This window comes from Betta splendens, chromosome 21 (genome assembly GCF_900634795.4).
Source record: "Betta splendens chromosome 21, fBetSpl5.4, whole genome shotgun sequence".
NCBI classification, from domain to species: Eukaryota; Metazoa; Chordata; class Actinopteri; order Anabantiformes; family Osphronemidae; genus Betta; species Betta splendens.
Window position 1 is genome coordinate 7823421 of NC_040899.1, and position 18352 is coordinate 7841772.

General features: G+C 48.9%; 3 protein-coding genes across 4 annotated transcripts; 1 reads left to right on the top strand and 2 right to left on the bottom strand.

The window, feature by feature from the left end:
• The first annotated feature begins 1700 nt into the window (after window positions 1–1700).
• Window positions 1701–4607, top strand: ednrbb (endothelin receptor type Bb). Its single transcript, XM_029136724.3, has 8 exons — window positions 1701–1826; window positions 1903–2335; window positions 2431–2543; window positions 2689–2893; window positions 3024–3164; window positions 3253–3386; window positions 3459–3567; window positions 4320–4607. Exons 2-8 carry the CDS (start codon window positions 1919–1921, stop codon window positions 4485–4487), a joined length of 1287 nt encoding a protein of 428 aa, XP_028992557.1. The 5' UTR covers window positions 1701–1826; window positions 1903–1918; the 3' UTR covers window positions 4488–4607.
• A 6214-nt stretch (window positions 4608–10821) lies between these two features.
• Window positions 10822–13553, bottom strand: cnmd (chondromodulin). Its single transcript, XM_041068847.1, has 5 exons — window positions 13547–13553; window positions 12871–13166; window positions 12636–12749; window positions 12267–12488; window positions 10822–11380 (listed from the first exon to the last, which is right to left on the bottom strand). Exons 1-5 carry the CDS (start codon window positions 13551–13553, stop codon window positions 11111–11113), a joined length of 909 nt encoding a protein of 302 aa, XP_040924781.1. The 3' UTR covers window positions 10822–11110.
• Window positions 13554–13814: 261 nt separating this feature from the next.
• Window positions 13815–18275, bottom strand: si:ch211-199f5.1 (protocadherin-8). Of its 2 annotated transcripts, none has more exons than XM_029136668.3 (3): window positions 15406–18275; window positions 15130–15328; window positions 13815–15034 (listed from the first exon to the last, which is right to left on the bottom strand). In XM_029136668.3, exons 1-3 carry the CDS (start codon window positions 17869–17871, stop codon window positions 14721–14723), a joined length of 2979 nt encoding a protein of 992 aa, XP_028992501.1. In that variant the 5' UTR covers window positions 17872–18275; the 3' UTR covers window positions 13815–14720. The 2 variants fall into 2 exon arrangements, with proteins under 2 accessions (XP_028992501.1, XP_028992500.1); XM_029136667.3 differs by having other exon boundaries at window positions 15130–15331.
• Between the last annotated feature and the right edge of the window lie 77 nt (window positions 18276–18352).

An 18352-nucleotide genomic window follows, 5' to 3' on the forward strand; every position in this document is an offset into this window, starting at 1 on the left:
CAAAATGGTTTTCTCCATGAGTGAGAGGCTTGAAGGGCACGAGGGTCAGGTTCAATTACTGTACTTATTATTTTTTCCTAGCGTGTCTATTTTAATTAAAAAAAGGTAAAAAAGGTACATATGGTTCAACACCCTCTAAATACACACACACACACACACACACACACACACACACACACACACACACACACACACACACACACACACACACACACTGGCCACACGTCACTTACCTCTTTCCTCCTCTCATAGATCCTTGCTCACCTTGTGCCAGGTTTCCTCTCCCTTTTAGGATCCGCTCTCTCATTTGTTTAGCAGGATCACAACAAATACACAAAATAAAAGAACACTTCAACATTGCGTGTCTGCCTATTTTTTTTTTTTTTTTACTTACAGCCCCGTTCGCCTGTGAACCTCTCCCAGGCACAAATGGAGATGATTCTGCCTCCCTGGAAAAGCTATCTGTTCAGCCATTATTGCCAGAGAATGCATTTTCAATTTCTTCTCGGAGGAAAGTTTCGCTCACCCTCTCAAAGTCAGTTTCATTTTGCGGCGGTTCACAGTGCATGAAGGGCTGACAGAGCTGCCGGCAATAGTCACATTGAGAAAGATGCACATCCTGTTTAGATTGAACCTCGGGAACCTACAGTGCAGCGGAGAGCAGATTCACAATCACCTCTCCACCTCTGATATTATAGCTTCCACACACTGCTATTACTGTGGTAAAATGAAAAAGACCATCACTGTCATTTCCTGGCACTATGGGCAATATAGAGACGCTCCACTAAGTCCCACTACCTTGTGAACATGACAGATTTGTTTCGGCTCTGGCTCTAACGCCGCGAGCTGAAGCAGAGCCACACAATTAGATCACAGCCCGGTGCCGTTGCATCACCTTCTGTCTCCTGAGGTCAATATTAGAAATTAGCATGTGCTGTTGATTGATGCCTAACCTACAGTGCAGTTACTGTTCCTGGCGTCTGTCATTAATAGAAATCTGCAGCTCTGCATTATAAGAAATATCCAGCATATACACTGGGCTCAGGATGCAGAGACTGGAATCCCAGCGGGTACAGAGGAACCCAACCTGCAGGACAAGACAAGCCTTTCTAGGCGGAACCACAGCGCCCATGTATTTAGAATAAGTGGCAAAACGCTGCTGTGGTTCTGGCTCCGTGTACTGGAGCGCCTGTGTTCTGTCCGCTGGCCTGTAGAGACCTACGCGTCAGGCTCAGCTCACTCCCTTCTTCTCCGGGCTCCGACGCGTCACCAGGCTGTCGCGTGGAGGCATCGCCTTCTCCCAACGACTCTCGGGAGACGCAGACGGCGGCGGCGCAGCGATCCACATTTCTATTTGCGGCCCTTTGTTGTTGTTTGGCTGCAGTGGCCCGGCAGCGGTTCAGCAGCGCATCCAAAGCGGTGCTAATGATGAAGTACAGAGCTAAAATCCAGCTGCCACGTTATATTTTCCGTCAAACAAGACAAGGGCCGACTTCTTAGTGAACTAGACAGAACTGTGTATAACAATAACCTTAGTGAAGTCTATGAAATGATCTCACCCTGAGAAAACAGACAATACCCTTCAACAGCACCCTCTCATTCAGGCTGATGCATCAAGGGAAGTAATTACAGTCACCACTGACAGATCAATGACTAATGCTGACAACAATACCTCAGCCTATATAACCTTGATTTCCCTCCGCTGAGTTCTAACATGTGCAGCAGCCGCAGCAACAACACGCTTGTCTCGAGCTCTGCCTGTTCTGTTCTGTTCTGCAGACGCTCGGTTGTTGCTGAAGTAGTAGACGTGCGCCCACTTACTGAAGGTAAGTCTTAGAATCGCCTGAATCTCATTCAATGCAACGCCGTGCTCTCTGTTTTCAGTCTCCTTTCGCCTTTCAGGGTTCGAGCATCAACAATGTGGACCGCGGCTCTGGTTCTGTGCCTGGGACACGTTCTGATCGGAGGAGAGGCCGGTGCTCAGCATCCGGATCCGGTCCCTGGGACAGAACCCTATGAGGCGACCTCCCCGGGCCTGTTCATGCCGGGCCGACGGGAGCCCAACGGCTCGGCCCGTCCGCCCCACGCGGCGGGTCCGAAGACGCCGGCGCCCCCCATGTGCTCCGAGTCGGCCGGGATCAGAGACGCCTTCAAGTACGTCAACACCTTGGTGTCGCTGCTGGTGTTCGCTGTGGGAATCGTGGGTAATTCGGCGCTACTGAGGATAATATACGTGAACAAAGGCATGAGGAGCGGGCCCAACGTCCTCATCGCCAGCCTGGCTCTGGGCGACCTCGTCCATGTAGTGATAGACATTCCAATCAACGCGTACAGGGTGAGTCGTCTGCCATTAGACCGAGAGCGGAAAACGCTGCGCGTTCTCAGGCTCAGCTTGAACTGCGCCCCCGCGCGTGTTTGTCTTCGTCGCAGCTCATGGCAGAAGACTGGCCGTTCGGTCTGGTGCTGTGCAAACTGGTCCCCTTCATCCAGAAAGCCTCCGTGGGCGTCACCGTGCTGAGCTTATGCGCTCTGAGCGTCGACAGGTGAGGAGAGAAGCCACAAAACGCAATCCATGTTTCATCACAATTATTCAGCATTAGCCCTTGAAACGTACTTTAACTGAAAAATGCATCATAGTTAGAGACAAAATATCCCCGAAGTCATAACACTTTCTCATTGATTTTGCAGATACCGAGCTGTAGCATCCTGGAATCGAATCAAAGGCATCAAGGCTTCGGTGTGGACAGAAATCGAAATTACTCTGATATGGGTTATTTCGCTGCTGCTGGCTGTGCCTGAGATTGTGGGCTTTGATATGATAACAATGAACTATAAAGACAAGCGTCTGAGAATATGTCTGCTTCATCCCATGCAAAGCACCCAGTTCATGCAGGTAATGTAATTGTCCTCCCGGTGCAACGCAATGAACCACACAGCTCAACTTGTTCGCTTTAATCGTGTCCTCGTGTCAAACGTGCCCTAATGTTTCTGAGGCTGCTTCAATGCCGTTTCTCAATGGGCAGTTTTACCAGTCGGCCAAGGACTGGTGGCTCTTCGGCTTCTACTTCTGCATGCCGCTGGTGTGCACCGGGCTCTTCTACGCGCTGATGACCAGGAGGATGCTCCGGAACGCCGGGTCGACGCTCAGCGACCTCACCAGGCAGGTGCGTCCTCAGCGGCTCCAGCTTCAGCTTGAGAAACGCTAGCGCGCGCTGTAAAGCTGATCGCGAGTCTCCGTTTGCGCGTCGACAGCGGCGAGAAGTGGCCAAAACCGTCTTCTGCCTGGTGGTGGTGTTCGCGCTGTGCTGGTTGCCTCTGTACCTCAGCAGGATCCTGAAATCCACCATTTACGACGAGAAGGACCCAAACAGGTGTCGACTGCTGAGGTGAGCTGCGAGAATGAAGCCCTGGTTTCCTGTTTCCCAGTCAGTGTGTGTGACGCCTGTCCCGGTTTCCAGCGTCTTTCTCGTCCTGGACTATTTTGGCATCAACATGGCCTCGCTCAACTCCTGCATCAACCCCATCGCCCTGTACGTCGTCAGCAACAGGTTCAAGCGGTGCTTCAAGGTGAGACTCTGATTTACGCGCGGTGACTTAGGCGGATGAGGTCATGTCTGTCAAAGGGCCGGACGGGAGCCGAGCAGTGACCGCAGGGGGCGACGGGTGGAAATGGTGTGGAAAAGTACGGTGAGAGGGAGAAGAAAGGAGCAGCCGCTCCGCAGTCGGCTGAATCACAGGGACGGCCGTTAGCAAGAAAACATAGCTTCCAGGCAGTTTCAAGGGGAGGAATTTGAGAGCTTTTTTGTTGTCACGGCGCAGAGGAAGACGTCTAAAACATGCTCTGGATCTCATCGAATGCTCCTCTCCTGCAGAACGCACATTTTCTCTAGTGATGTTTATGATTTTCACGATCGCTTCCACCAAATCTGGCATTAGACGCTTCCACTCTGCATATGAGTCCTTTCTAATGAGCCGCTGTGTGTGTGTGTGTGTGTGTGTGTGTGTGTGCGTGCGTGTGTGTGTGTGTGTGTGTGCACGTATGTGCGTGTGTGTGTGCGTGTGTGTGCGTGCGTGCGTGTACGTACGTGTGTGTGTGTGTGTGTGTGTGTGTGTGTGTGTGTGTGTGTGTGTGTGTGTTTGTGTGCGTGCGTGCGTGTGTGTGTGTGTGTGTGTGTGTTTGTGTGCGTACGTACGTGTGTGTGTGTGTGTGTGTGTGTGTGTGTGTGCGTGCGTGCGTGCGTGCGTGCGTGTACGTACGTGTGTGTGTGTGTGTGTGTGTGTGTGTGTGTGTGTGTGTGTGTGTGTGTGTGGTCCTCCAGGCCTGCCTGTGCAGACGGTGTGCACCTCTCGGAGCTGCTCCCCATGACGAGGTGCAGTCTGTTTTGAAGTCCAGGATGCAGGATCGGGCCTCAGAGGAAAGCAACAACATCAAAGCGCGCGAGCAGACATCGACGCCTCTACCTGAGCAGGAGAACGTAGCGCGTTAGACTCCTTTGGTATTTCTTTGTGTGTATACGTTGCGGCGCTGCCGAGGCAGATACCAAAGCGGCGGCTCCGCATGCTCGACGTGCTTCCCTAATAATATAAAACATACCCTGTGAATAACACGCCGCAGTGTCTTTTGTACTGCTGTCGTCAGTTGAACATCTGCTTTGGCATGAGCAACCTGGAGTCAGAGTGTTCAGACTCTCTGCCCCCGGGGCTTGACTCACTCCCAGCCATTACATCAGATTTTACCTACTACCTATCCGGTATCATGCATCGCAGTTCTCAAATCACTGTTTTGGCCGTGATGTTAACCTGGCACCCATCAACAGGGATCTCGTCACGGCGCATCGCCTGCGTATGTATTATTTTGATTCCGTTCCTGGGTTCTGGAAAGGCTCCGTGCCTCGGGAAATCCAGCGAACGGGAATCGAGAATTACTACGGTGAGTTTAATGGCGTGCGGTGTATTATTAACACACACGTGTATGTGTGTGTGTGTTTTCATCTGGGTTGAGTTTCCCAAACACAGAGTTTACAGCGCTCCTTTCGTCTTGACAATCATATCAAATCGGTGCCACCAGTATGTTCTGTCTCTCTGCCGCTGAATGACTGATTGATGGTGGCCTATTTTTAAATGCATTGTTAAATGTGTAATGCATGGAGACACTTTATAAAAGACCTGAGAGTGGGGAGGAAGGAAAACGAAGATGACAGAATGAGGTCAGGAGGAGAGAAGGATGGGGAGGGGGGTGTGGGGGGGGGGTGGAGATGAGCACCTGATAGGTCTTCCTGTCACAGGACAAGGCAAGCACAAATAGAGCGCTGTTCTTCCAGCTAATGCCGCATTAGTCGGCAGAAACTGTCTTGATGCCGCGCGCCGCGACGCCTATTAAAAGTTTATATCGCATAAGTAAAGAGAACAACTCTCGGCTGTCTGTTAAAAAGTTGCTTCCAATAAAACTGCGTGGATGCCTGCGACTTTCGAGGCCAACGAGGAAGCGCGCTGCGCTGAGGACTGCGTGAAATTTTCTAATTAAAGTTCCCACTAAAATGCTTCATATTGCTCACAGGAAATGTTACGCTTTTATTACTTTCCAATATTTACCAGCACATATTATATAAAGAGAAATGTCCACAATGCGTTTTGTCGAGACCCTGGTTACGTGACGCCGCGCTTTGTGCGCTCCTTTATTTGCCTATCAAGGAATTAAATAAAGTTGCAGTCACACTTGTTTTTAAAATAAAACAATAACTTTGTTTCCTGTCAGATCTGTTGTGCAGCGTTCGTAGCTCTGGGCGCATCAGATACGGAGCAAAGGGAATTGCTTGTTCCACACCACATCAAACCAGCAGCCGTTTATTCAGGTTGAGGTTTGTTATTATGACAGACTGAGAGGCGAGAATGAATATAATCCTTTTAAAGTTCGCTGTGTCCATATACCATATACCCCCGTGCAACATTTAAATGTCAGCTTATTTATAGGCCGTACTGTAAAGACACATTTGAGCCATCTGACACAAAAATGTGTTTGTTTGTGATTAGAGATGCCAAAAATATGTTTGAGGGGAAGAGAGACGCTAACGTGTGCTTCTCAGCCCACACAGCCGTGCTGCCTGCTGTGCTGCACGCTCGTGCACCTCTCTCTGTTCTGACATAAGAGAGACGGTGTCTGTGCGTCTCTGAGGCTTTGACTCGTGCACACAACGGTGTTGGATGGAAAAACGGGAGTTCAACGTGCTCATTTAAGCCAAAGCCAATCGAAGCCGTTCTCATTCGTTCTATGCGTTGTACATGTGTTTGACATATATATTTAAGTGGGGGGGGGGGGTGTTTTAAGAGGCTTTTCTGCTGTTTGGTCACCAGCTTATGAAATAATGCGCACCTCCCACTGTGAACTCAACAGCAGAGCAGCATCTTTGCCAGGAAGTCTTAGGTTTTATAGACTCACTTTTGATTTTACCTGATTTATTTGCGTCGAGCTTATTGGCTTTATGGACATCCAGGTTTACATGCTTCGGCGGAGGCCGCTCTCCAATACTAATTTGTATCCGATGCTATCAGATGCTCCGGTGTCCTTTGTTTATGCAAATCCCTGCAGATAATCAACAAATGGTGCGTAATGTTATCAAGACCCCAGCAGTAAAAGCTCACATCTGCCAGATGATATTGACACAATCACGCTCCGGTAACCGGAGGAGGGTGACGTCAGTGTCACATCAGTAAGTGAGCGGGTGCCTGAGACCTTCTTTAGTAATCTATGTGCAGCAGGGCTCAGATAGGGCTCCCCGTGGTGCTGCCCAGACTCCCCAGACTGTGGATTTAATTAAACAGTGTGAAATTAATTAATTAGTGGGGTGGCAGGTAAAAAGGACTTCTCTCTGAAACTGCTTGCGCGACCGAGACAAGCATTTCATGCGCGGTGACAGTTATTAATTCGCTCTATATTTTGTCACAGCGCTTTTCTATGGGGATGCGGAAATTCCGTGAGATTTTAAAGCTTGGCGTGCAAAAAAAAAAAAAAGAAAAAAAAAGTCATGCAAATTATCAAAATAACAGCGCCTGGAAATCAAAGTGTAAACCTGTGTTTGATCTGTTCTATCAATTAATTAAAAATTTCAGTTCTGTATAATAATGTGGTGCAAATTAGATGGAAATGAGATAAAATATTCATTTAGTTATCTGGGGAATCTGCCTGGAGGGGTTCTCGTCTTCAGTCTGGCTCAAAATGGTGTCCATATGGCAATTATGTACAGTAGTGTTGCAGGAGGATTGGTCTGATGCCTACTGGCAGAAAGGACTGTGCCTGTGACAAACTGCTGCTAGGATCTGATGTGAGTTGAGGAAGATAATGAGGCTGTTGTAAGCCTTAAGTATAGAGCCTGGCCCCGGGGTGGCATATCTAAGTGCTCAGGCTCCCTCATTGTCGCACGTGCGGCTGAGGATTAAAAACACATTTACTTTTTCTTCATAAACTTTGTCAGTACTTCCCACAAGTCTTTGGACAACTTCTGCTTTCATGCAGTAAGCCTCTTGACATTGCTTTGTGGAAGAACTGGAGTTTTTTTTTTTTCCTTTTTTCAGTTTGTAGATGTGAAGCCTTGATTCGACTCCGCTTTGAGCTATGTATAGCTGCTTTTAAGGACCCCATGGAGGATGTGTACATTCCGGGGTGACTACGAGAGCCACTGAAGTTTTGACTAATGTCATGATGTAAGAGAAAACCTTTAAATGTTGGTCACCGCCGTGACTTTTTCAATTAAACTCCCCCCACAGGTTGGGAACAAATGACGGGTGGTAATTGAATTTATGTTGCTGATCACACAGCAGCGTCCTGGGGCCACACCTGCTGTGTGATAGAGACGAATGGCCACTCCTTGCGAGGAACTCATGACGCGCACTGCAGTTTCAGATGGCTCCACCGCTGTCACATATAAAGTGTGTCTCGGGGAAAACAATGGTGCAAATTCCAGCACTGTGTCCAATTTAGACCTACACCACACCACAGGTTTTCTATTTGAGTGTGACAAGGGCACCATGCAACCGAGTGCAATACACAGAAAGGCCCATCCCTGCAGAGTGCGCCGAGTAAATGGAGTCGCCCAGGAGAATTGCTGTAATGTTTCATTACTTAGAACATGTAATTTAGTGAATGCAGACAAGTCTATCACCAGGTTTTACAGTTTTTATTTAGTGGAATAAACAACACAGAGTTCTTTATACAGTACCAGCAGGCATTTAATTAATGGCCATTTGGGGGCTTGCATACTAAATAGGAGGGCGAGAGAGAAAGAAAGAGTGAGAGAGAAAGAGAGAGCGAAGCGTACGTTCTAGCCAATGGGGAAGAAACTTCAGAGAGCCCTGCAAATGGCAGGCAGAGTCAGACTACTGGGCAGAGCTGCAAGCGGTCAGTCAACCATGGGATTAAAAAGCATTTAAGCCTTGTACCGCCCCCCCACAGCCCCCCAGCCCCTCCACCCTGCAGCCCCTTCGTCCAGCCGTGTTATTCCTAACCATTCAGGAGAAAAGACAAATACTCTGTGCCTGGGCTGTTGTTGCCAGTGTGAAAACCGCAGGTTACAGGTTCTCCAGGACGCCAGCATCCATAAGCGTATTGCGGCGCTTTCTCGCAGAAAAAGAAAAAAACATAATGAGCTGGCCTAAAAGGTTTTCTGTGTTCTGGTTAAGGTGCAAAATGGACTGTCACTACTGTTTATTTCATTCATGTCCGGACGTAATGGAAAACATGCAATCAAATGTAGGACACGTTTACTAGAGTGCCTCACTTCACACGTCTATTCACACTTTTAATGCCTCTTGGGCAACTAAAGGCAAATTTATGACAGGCTATTGACATATTTATAGGGAGCTCCAGTGAGTGCATGGGCTTGATTAATAGAAATCCATGCCACATAATAAATCACCAGCTAAGGCATCCCAAATGTTTTTTGCTCCGTCGCCAAGTGGAGGCTGGCGAAACAGCTTTCGTTAGGTGGTTACCCGAGCACCGGCGCCTCCCTGCCAGCCCGCGCCTATTCTGACGGGCGATGATGAAAGCGCAGGTGGATGGGAGAAAGCCTCCCCTCCCCTCGGCCGCCGTGGACTGCTCGTCCGTGGTTTTTCCTATTAGCGCAGGAGTGCAGGTTCGCAGTCTGGCTGCTGGGCACAGTGGGTCAGTGCTCACAAAGCTCTGTTTGTTCCCGGGCCCGCAGGGCTCCCAGGGTAAGCCCGGCTCCAGAGGGGAGACAAACAAAAAGGCACCACTGTCTCACACACCGAAGCTGCTCTCCAACACATTCGTCTCTTCTACTCAACAGGGGTACATTTCTCTTCTTAGGAGAGGAATGGCAAAGGGAAACAAGTTTTTTAGAAACAGGGCCTCGGGATAACACAACTGCTGTTGTTGTGAGCTATGTATTTTTTCTTAGTTTAAATGCCATTTTGAGTTGTTGCTCGTGGTGATATGTTCTTCACTTTTTTTTTTTTTTTGCTTTGTGTTTCTCATCTCCTTTTGTCTAGCCCAGACTCAGAGCTCTTTGTCTTGTGCCGCTGTATCAATACACAGTGAAAGTGCCAAAAGCAACAGGCACATAACGCACAGCATTAAAATCCATCTGCAGATACTGCCTTCACAGATTATATACAGTACATACCTATCAAACCGCAGAGGTAGTGCCTGTACTCGGTCAGTCAAATGTCTCCCAATTAATTAATATTTTCTGGATGCGCCTACACAGACTGTCTGTCTGTCTGTGATTCTAGACATGAAATAATGTGCAGGAGACTCTTATGGCTGCTGTCAGGTCAGACACTCACTGTTGTGCTGCAATCTGCAGACCAAGTATAACTCCATTATTAAGGGGACTTTAAAATGGGAGCTGTGTGACACACAGCGGGATGATTTAGTTTAATGACCATGGCAGTGACAGCGCTGTGATGGAAATTGGACTCCCCCTGCAAATTTACATCACTTGAGGGTACTTGGGGCTCTTTTAGCGGCTGCACTCCAGAGCATGAAGCCATCGGGAGGTCCTGGATATGTCATGCTTGTCACCTTCCTTTAAGTGCATCTGCAGACGTGGGAGAGGGATTAATATTATATAGCCTACGGAAGCGCAGAGGTCGCCTTATCAGCACTGCAGATGTGATAAGCACCCATGAAAACCAGGAGAAATCTCTGAGCCAAAAGACAGGCATCTCATTGTGCTGTTTAGCACACTGCTTCAGAGTTTGAATGTGGCTTTAGTGGCAGATATGGTGCAATTTCACATCTGTTGTAATTTGATGTGCCTGGATCACCCTCTGTGAAATCGTCTTGATCGCAACATGGCTCCTTTCAATTATTTAGGAAATTGGCACATGGCTTCAGAGATTGTAATCAGATTTCTTTTAATTTTGAGGTGTCCAGAAAAGACTAGCCTCAGTAACAGCTGTGCAAAGAAACGCCGCTGTGATCATGTTATGTATCTCCACATCCCCACCCCTTTCTTTTCATAAGAAAACATTTATTTATTTATTAAAAATGTCACTTATAAGGAAACATTTTCCATCATTGCCATGACACTCATCTCACATTAGTTCACATCAATGCAGATGTCAGTGTGCACAAATTGCATTGCCCTCAAACGGATTCTGAGCTGTGAATGGAAGTTATGGCAACCCATGCTGTCACTTCAGTTTTATCAGTGGAGCACCCAGTGGAACCATGGAAACAACATGTGACATATATAAGAAAAAAAAGAAACCCTGGAGAAATCAAAGCCAGCATATACTGTGATTAGCATTTATTGAAAGCTATTCAGCTAGCAAGGTACATGATCTGCTGAGCATTTGGATCCAGTCCCGTGCCCTCCATTAAACAGGATACAGTGCATGGAGGCTCATGTGATGCAAAAATGGACGTGGTCGAAAAATATGACATTTTATATATTTTAGTTTTGCTATGTATAAAGCAGCTGTCTACACATAGAAATCACCTGCTCTCAGATATGTCTGTGTATGTATTTCCATCTGATTCATTAGCATTTTTTAATAAGTACAGCTTTCACACGGTTTCCAGTGTCAATCTGTGGCGAAATTAAAATAGAAGCTTAGATTGTAGACGTGTCTGTTGCAGGAGCCGCTCTTACGCGGCGCCTAGAAAGCGTGCCACCCACCAGCGACAGGGCATAATTACCCGGCAAGCTACCTGGCACCCTCTGATGCTGCAGGGCCAAGGCCAGCGGCCCCGCGGAGGCTCGCGCGTTCTCTGACAGTGGGTGTAGCAGCGGACCCCCCGGTGATCCAGCGCCGGGTCAAAGGTCACGGCTCCCTTGTCTCCGGCCCCTCCGCTGCGCTGCAGTATTGATGCCGTGTTCATTTTTAAAGCCAAGACCAACGTTTTTTTTTTAAATTTTATTTATACACATTTGCAATTCAAATGTTCGAAAAACAAAAAAAGGGGAAAAAAAAAGAAAAGCCGTCTCATCCTCCCAAACACTCGGCTCCAGTTCTCTTAGGCAACATGAATTTTTATAACCACTGGGAATTTTCTCCTCCGCTCATAAGTTCATCAACTTGGAATGGCAGCTGTTGCCCCAGTGACCTGTAATTACAGCCAGTAATGTGACTCCTATTCAGCAGCCGCATCAGCGCTGCGCTGCTGCACCGCCCACAGCTGACAGCACGACTAAGACCAGGTTAACTCGCTCCCACCCTGTACATCTATTTCTGTGAGAATGCATTTTTAACAAGGCCGGCCTCCCAGTGCTGCTGTTGTGTAGTCAACTCAGAAAGTGTTGACAAAACAGGGAAACTTCAGTTCCTAATGTTTCTTTAGGGGTTGCTGGAGGGCTCAGCGCACGCCTCCTCGCAGCTAATCAAAAATTCACCAGCTCTGGAGTTTTCTGAGCGCCGATGTCGGCTGGAGCCGGTTCTCACGTGGTCCGGGTTCTGGGGGTTGTACGTCGACCCCGCGCTCCACTGTCCCCGGTCCCGAAGCTGGCGTCTGCTTCGCCTCCTTCTCGCCCCATTTGTTAGAGGAGCCACGAGGGGCCGGAGTATTGGGTCAGCATCCGCAGGACGCCGTGCACGTCCTCGGAGCGCGATCCTACATAGCGGCGCCGGCCCCAGACGTCTTGAATAATTGAGCGGGCAGCAGTGATATCAGGCGGCCTTGCATATTTGAAGATCATTCTTTTTTAATATACAAGACAGGAGGCGTCGTTGCTGCGCGACTCCAGGTGTACATGTAGCGCGTGTTCGTGATGAGTGGAACAACTTCTCAGACAAGTCAAAATTTAGCGAGATCTGAACGAACCGTGGAAATATAGAATAATGGAATGCATTTGTTGTGGCGTCAGGTGAGAGAATAGAGGAAAGCAAGCTTTAGGTGAAGTGGGCTGGAGCCGGTGAATGGGAAGGTCTCTGCAGTGGTTGCTCAGGAAGCTGGTGTCCTTCAGCGGCTGCTCTCCTGCGGCCCAAACCAGCCCGTCGTCAGACCTCGCCGGCGTTAATTTATCCGTCTGGCGAGGAAAATAAGTGCATAAATAAACGCTGTTGAGTCCGAGTGAAAAGCAGCCAGAAGATCTCCTGCATGTCTGAGACTGGAGGTTGTTTTTCCTCTCTCTACTTTGCAGTGCTCTGTATCAAGCAGTGTGGATATACTGTACCAGGTCAGACATCAGTGACTCTTTGTTGTGAGCTCCCATGTGTGGAAGGCTGCCTTTGATTTGGGATTTTATGTAGCACTTGTCTCCTCCAACGAAGCGGATTCCAGTTATTCCCTGCACCAAATCACAGAGATGCCATGTTTACACTGGCAGCTTTGCTCCTCGCTGCTAAGCACAGGAAGCGCCTCGGCTGCACTACCTCAGGAGGAGAACACAGGAGGACGAGCTCACTCACAGTTTGAAAGTCACGCGTTTCCACCGCTTCCCCAGCTCCGTTCCCGGTTTCAAATCTCTCCAGGTTGTTGTCAGAATCCATTTCCACGGAGCCCTCCCTCGCTTCCCCGTCCATGTTCGCGCTGTAACGAACGCTATAAACCTGGTGGCGGGCAAAGCGCGGCTGATTAGTCAAGTTATGTAAATCACACTGTGGAAAACACAATGAAAGTGACACGCAGGGGGAAAAACAGCCAGCTCCGTGGAGCTTCTCCTGTTTCCCTGCACAGTCATTTTTGTTTCTTTCACATAAAGAATCTCACTGAGCATTTAAACAAAGTGCCAGAGGTTCATATGGATGTTTGTCCTACAGGTTCTTATTTCTTTCTTTCTAAGCAGTTTCATTGTGTTAATGCCTCTTTCTTCTTCCAGTCTAACTACAGCACAGTCCTCCGTGGACACTTACGGTTTTATCGCTGGCTTTCCACAGGTACAGAGCGGCACATAACACCAGCGCGGCGCCGCTAACAAGGAGCACGGCTCCAACTCTCCAGAGGCGACCGGCGGCAGCAGATGCGGCCGAGCCGGATGCACTTTGTCCCTTCAGGTTTACAGTCAGCAAAGACAGAGACGACAGCAAAGCTGCTGGCGACCTCTGCAGCGGACGCAGCCACAGATGTGGATGGAGGTTTTCTTACCAGGCATGTGCAGAGTTCAGAGCAGCCACATCCATGGGTGATATTTATAACTTTTTCTCTAGTTTCTAATGATGCATGTTTGATATAAACACTTTGAGCCAAATTCTTCATCTGAATGTGACCTGTATGTCCAGGTTGCCTAATAAAAGGCTGCACAGACCTATGGACGGCTGATCTCTAATGACCGTGTCCTACAATACACAAGTGAGTTAAGTTGCACTGACTTGCAAAACCATTCACCGTCACAAACACACACAGACGTAACCACTTCTCAATTATAAATTTTATGCTTTGACAGTGCAAAAAAAGAAAGAAAGTATTTGTACGACCAAGGTTACTCAGTCCTCTTCATAACTTAAAAACAAAAAACATACTGTAGCAGGAAAATCGATTCAAATGTGTAGAGCTGCCGTTGCCTAGAAACAGGTTGAAGCACACTTTTTTGGATAATTGCTGAGCGAGGAGTCAATCAGGAAAGTTAAAGGGACTCTTTGACCTTAGAAAACACACGTAATATAGGAATATTTGATCACGGATGTATTATTCGCATGCAAATTGATCCCACACTGCAATTATATTGTTTACAATAATAAATATGACATTAGTTTATGCCGGCTGGATTTGTAGCTGTGTTCACTGGAGAACTATTTTAATTATAGCAGCTTATAAGCCTTCGAGGCGAGTGAAACGCATTCAGATGGTTAATTGAGGTTATTCCTTGGGCTTTGCTGTTTAAAGACTTCTTCGGGACAATAGGTTGTATTTTGTGTGTAGGATTATATTTAAGTCCTGTGAGCGCAGATGGCTACAATTTTATTGCTTTTGACCATTTATTTGTGCAACAATGTGACAAAATCTACCACAAACATGGTAATCGCTCATAGTGATTGTTTTCCACATGGGACTGGCCCCGTCCGTAGGTCATGCCCTTTATGCAGGAACGCATGCTCTTGAAAAGTCATAATAAAATGCTTTTTTACATTAAATCATTATGAAAAATATATTATTAATGTACAAAATCTTGCATATTACACATGGTACAATGAACAGTCTTATATGAGCCAAAAGACACATGACATACTACAAAACACTGCGACAACCCAACATAGAGTCAATAAAGATAAAAGTACTGTACAATGGTCACAATCCGTTTTTATGACCCTTGAACCCTCATTTAAGAGTTTGTGTACTCTGGGATGGATATCTCGTCTGTCTCCTGTATCCTCGCCGGTGTCGGCGGGCCGACCAGAATATAATCAAACTCCTGGTGCTGGACTTTCTCGTACACGCTCTGCAGGGCGTTGGTTTTGGGTATGTGAGCCGGGTAATAGTTTTCCCTTCGGCTGTCCCGGGGAAGCGAGGCCGTCTTGGAGAACGTGGACAGGTGCGGCCCGCAGGCCAGGCTCGTGTTGGGCCGCGCGGCCGAGGGGCTCCAGCAGCGGTCCGAGTGTCCCAGCACTTTGCACTCGCTCGTGCACGCCCACAGGCCTGTGGAGAGACAGGATGCGATGAGAACAAAGGCCGCCTGCACATGTCACGTGACTTTTACTGTATTATTGTTTTTTTTAAATGCTTCGACTCACTGTTGGTTGGCGGCGACTCTTTTTTGTGCACGTCTCCGCTTATATCGGAATCGCTGTCGTTGAAGTCGCTGTCCCCTTTGCCGCTGTCCTTGCCGCTGATGTGAGGATCTCTCGCTGAGATGGTGGTGAATGAGTTACCCTTCCATATCGTTATCGGCCTGACCGTCTCCTTCCCGTATCCTGGCAGCGTAGAATAACCCTGCTGAGATACAGAGAGCCAGACAGTTGGAGTTTGGGCTGCAAACGACACCGCGCCGCCGCCTCGTAATGACTTACCTTTAATTTCCCCTCCATCGCCCTGCTGTTCAGCTCGAACATGCCTGCTGCCTGCCTGCCATCCTCGCGGTCTGCCTCTGTGGTGTTGCTGCTGGCCACCGGCGGCTTCTCCAGAAAAGGACGGGCATCAAACACTTTGTCCTTGTGGCTGGCGATGGCTGCGTCCGTGTGACCACTTTCCACTTTCTCCACATTAGGCGCGTCGTCCTTTTCGTCGCACGCCCCCTTCCTCGCGTCCTTCCTCCGGCGGCTGCAGATGGTGGTGATGAGAACGATGGCCAGGAGGAGGAGAGAGCAGCTCCCAGCCAGGACAATGATTATGGCCACGGACAGGTCCCATTCGAAGAGCTCCTCGTGGCTATTCTGAGACAATGATGGTACGCTGGGGAGAGCTCCTTCTATGAAGCTTAAGTGTATAATGGCCGTGGAGGTGAGTGCGGGGGACCCATTGTCACTGACCGACACTGTGAGTTTGACATTGTCGTTGAGATCATACGTCAGCTGTTGGCTCACGTGCATTTTGCCTGTGTCCTTGTTGACAGAGAAACCCAGGTGTCCTCCCTCTGTGATTTTATAGGACAGCTGTGCATTTATGCCTTCATCAGCATCTGTGGCCTTTATCTGGGTTACCAAATAACCTGCAGGTGCATCTTTGGGCAAGAAAATCTCAGCAGATCCTTTGTAAAGGGGAGGCTCTATGATAGAAGGTTGGTTGTCATTCTGATCAACTATTTTTAGTCTGATGACAGCTGTGCTCTGCAGCTGTGGTGACCCCCCATCACTTGCATGGATGTGTACGTCCAAGTGTTTCATTATCTCATAATTGAAACTCCTCAGCGCGTAAATGGAGCCAGACACTGAGTTAAGCGACACGAAGGTATTCACAGGTGACCCCATGATGACGCTGTCTACGAGTCGGTACGTGATCTTTCCGTTGTTGCCCAGGTCCGCGTCGCTGGCTTCCACTGTGGTGATGTAAGCGCCTGGGGCATTGTTTTCCATCACGGAAACTTCATAGACAGCCTTAGTGAAGTGAGGGGCGTTGTCGTTCTCGTCGCTGAGCCTAATGCTGTACTGAGTGATCTTTCTCAGCGGAGGTGACCCAAAATCCTCAGCCATGATCGTCAGGTTATACTCGCTAATCCGCTCCCTGTCTAGGGCTGCCGCTGTTACTATCATGTAGCTGTCCTCGTAAGCCTGTCGGAGTTTAAAATGGTCGTGGCCGTATAATGTGCAGTAGACCTGGCTGTTAACACCCGAGTCTCTGTCCAAGGTGCTGATCAGCGCCACCAGACTGTCCTTGTCCGCCGTCTCGCTGATGTACGCAATGCCTGTCGTGATGGAGGTCATCGGGGTAATACTAATTTCTGGGGCATTGTCATTAACGTCTGTGACGTGAATTATGATTTTGCACACGGAGGGGGTCGGGTTGGGTCCCAGATCGGTCGCCTGCACGTCTAGCTCGTAGGTGCTTTTGTCCTCAAAATCCACCGGACTCCTGAGCGTCAGGCGACCGGATTTGTCATCCACCTGGAAAAGTTCCCGGATCTCGTGAGAAACCTGTTTCCCGAAGCCGTAGACGACTTCTCCGTTTAAACCCTCATCGGCGTCGACTGCGTTTAAGTCCAGTATGACGGTGCCGACCGGCGCGTCCTCCGGCAAACTCACCGAAAAACTGTTCTGGTCAAAAACTGGACTGTTGTCGTTGAAGTCAGTCACTTTGATCGTTACCTTTGTTGAGCCCGATCTGTACGGGTTCCCTCCGTCCGTCGCGACCAACTCCACAGTATATGAGGACTGAGTCTCCCTGTCTAGCTCTTTCATTAGCACCAATTCCGCATATTTAACCCCATCCGCTCTCAGAAGCACGTCGATGGTGAAATGACTGTTGACAGAAATCTGATAGCTTTGGATGTAGTTTGACCCGACGTCCGCGTCCGCAGCCGGGTCCAGCGGGATCCGCGACCCCACCGCCGCGTTCTCCGATATCTCCACCACGGATTCCTTGCTCGGAAACTCCGGAGAGTTGTCGTTGACGTCCTTCACTTCCACCTCGACGTGGATCAATTTGTAGCGGTCTTTGGAAAAATTGACCACGTCGAAGGTAATGAGACACTGTGGAGTGTGTCTGCAGATTCTCTCCCTGTCAATTCGTTCCCCGACAGCGAGCTCCCCGTCGCTTTCCCTTACCTTGATGAATGAATCATTGAATTGTTTCATCATCCTAAAATTGCTCTTGGAGGAATGAGACAGACTCAAGGACATGTCCTTGGCGAGGTTTCCTATGACTGTACCAGGTGCGTCCTCCTCGCGGGTCAGATATCGAATAGTATTTCCTTCGGACTGAGCCAGTGAGGCGAATAAAAACTGAAGGACGGAGGAAATAAACATCCGCCTGTGCCAACAAGTTGCCCACTTGCTCCGTATCATCGTTGCAGCGGGCTTCCCGTGCGCGTGCAGCCTCATTGTGCGCCGAGCAGACGAGAGCAGTTCACCTCCGCGAGCGCCCCATGCAGCTCCCGCCGTCGCCGACTGAACTGTGCTGAAAGTGAAAGTTGCCCGGTGCTCGCGCGCAGCCGGTCGCGCGATTGCTGCCTCGCCTTCGACGCCGCGCGGAATTCTGCGGTGGCGGGGTTTATACGGCTCCTCATGCTAATGAGACCAAGTGTGACCAATCCCTTGCTTTAGAATTAAAAATACCCCTTATGGAAGAGAAAAAAAACGCTCTAAGCCTGTTTTGAGAGCGCACACTGGAGGAAGTTGCGAAAGAGAAAAAGGGCAGAAAGATACGGCGTTGCTTAAAGATAATTCCTGCGTCCTTTATCTTCTCGTTGCCATTACCGAGTGGCGGCTTTATTTAGCAGGAACCCATTTCTTCTTCTTTTGATGTCTAGTGCATTGTGCGCGCGTGCCTGGGCGCGAGGTGCGTGCATGCACCTGTGCGCGC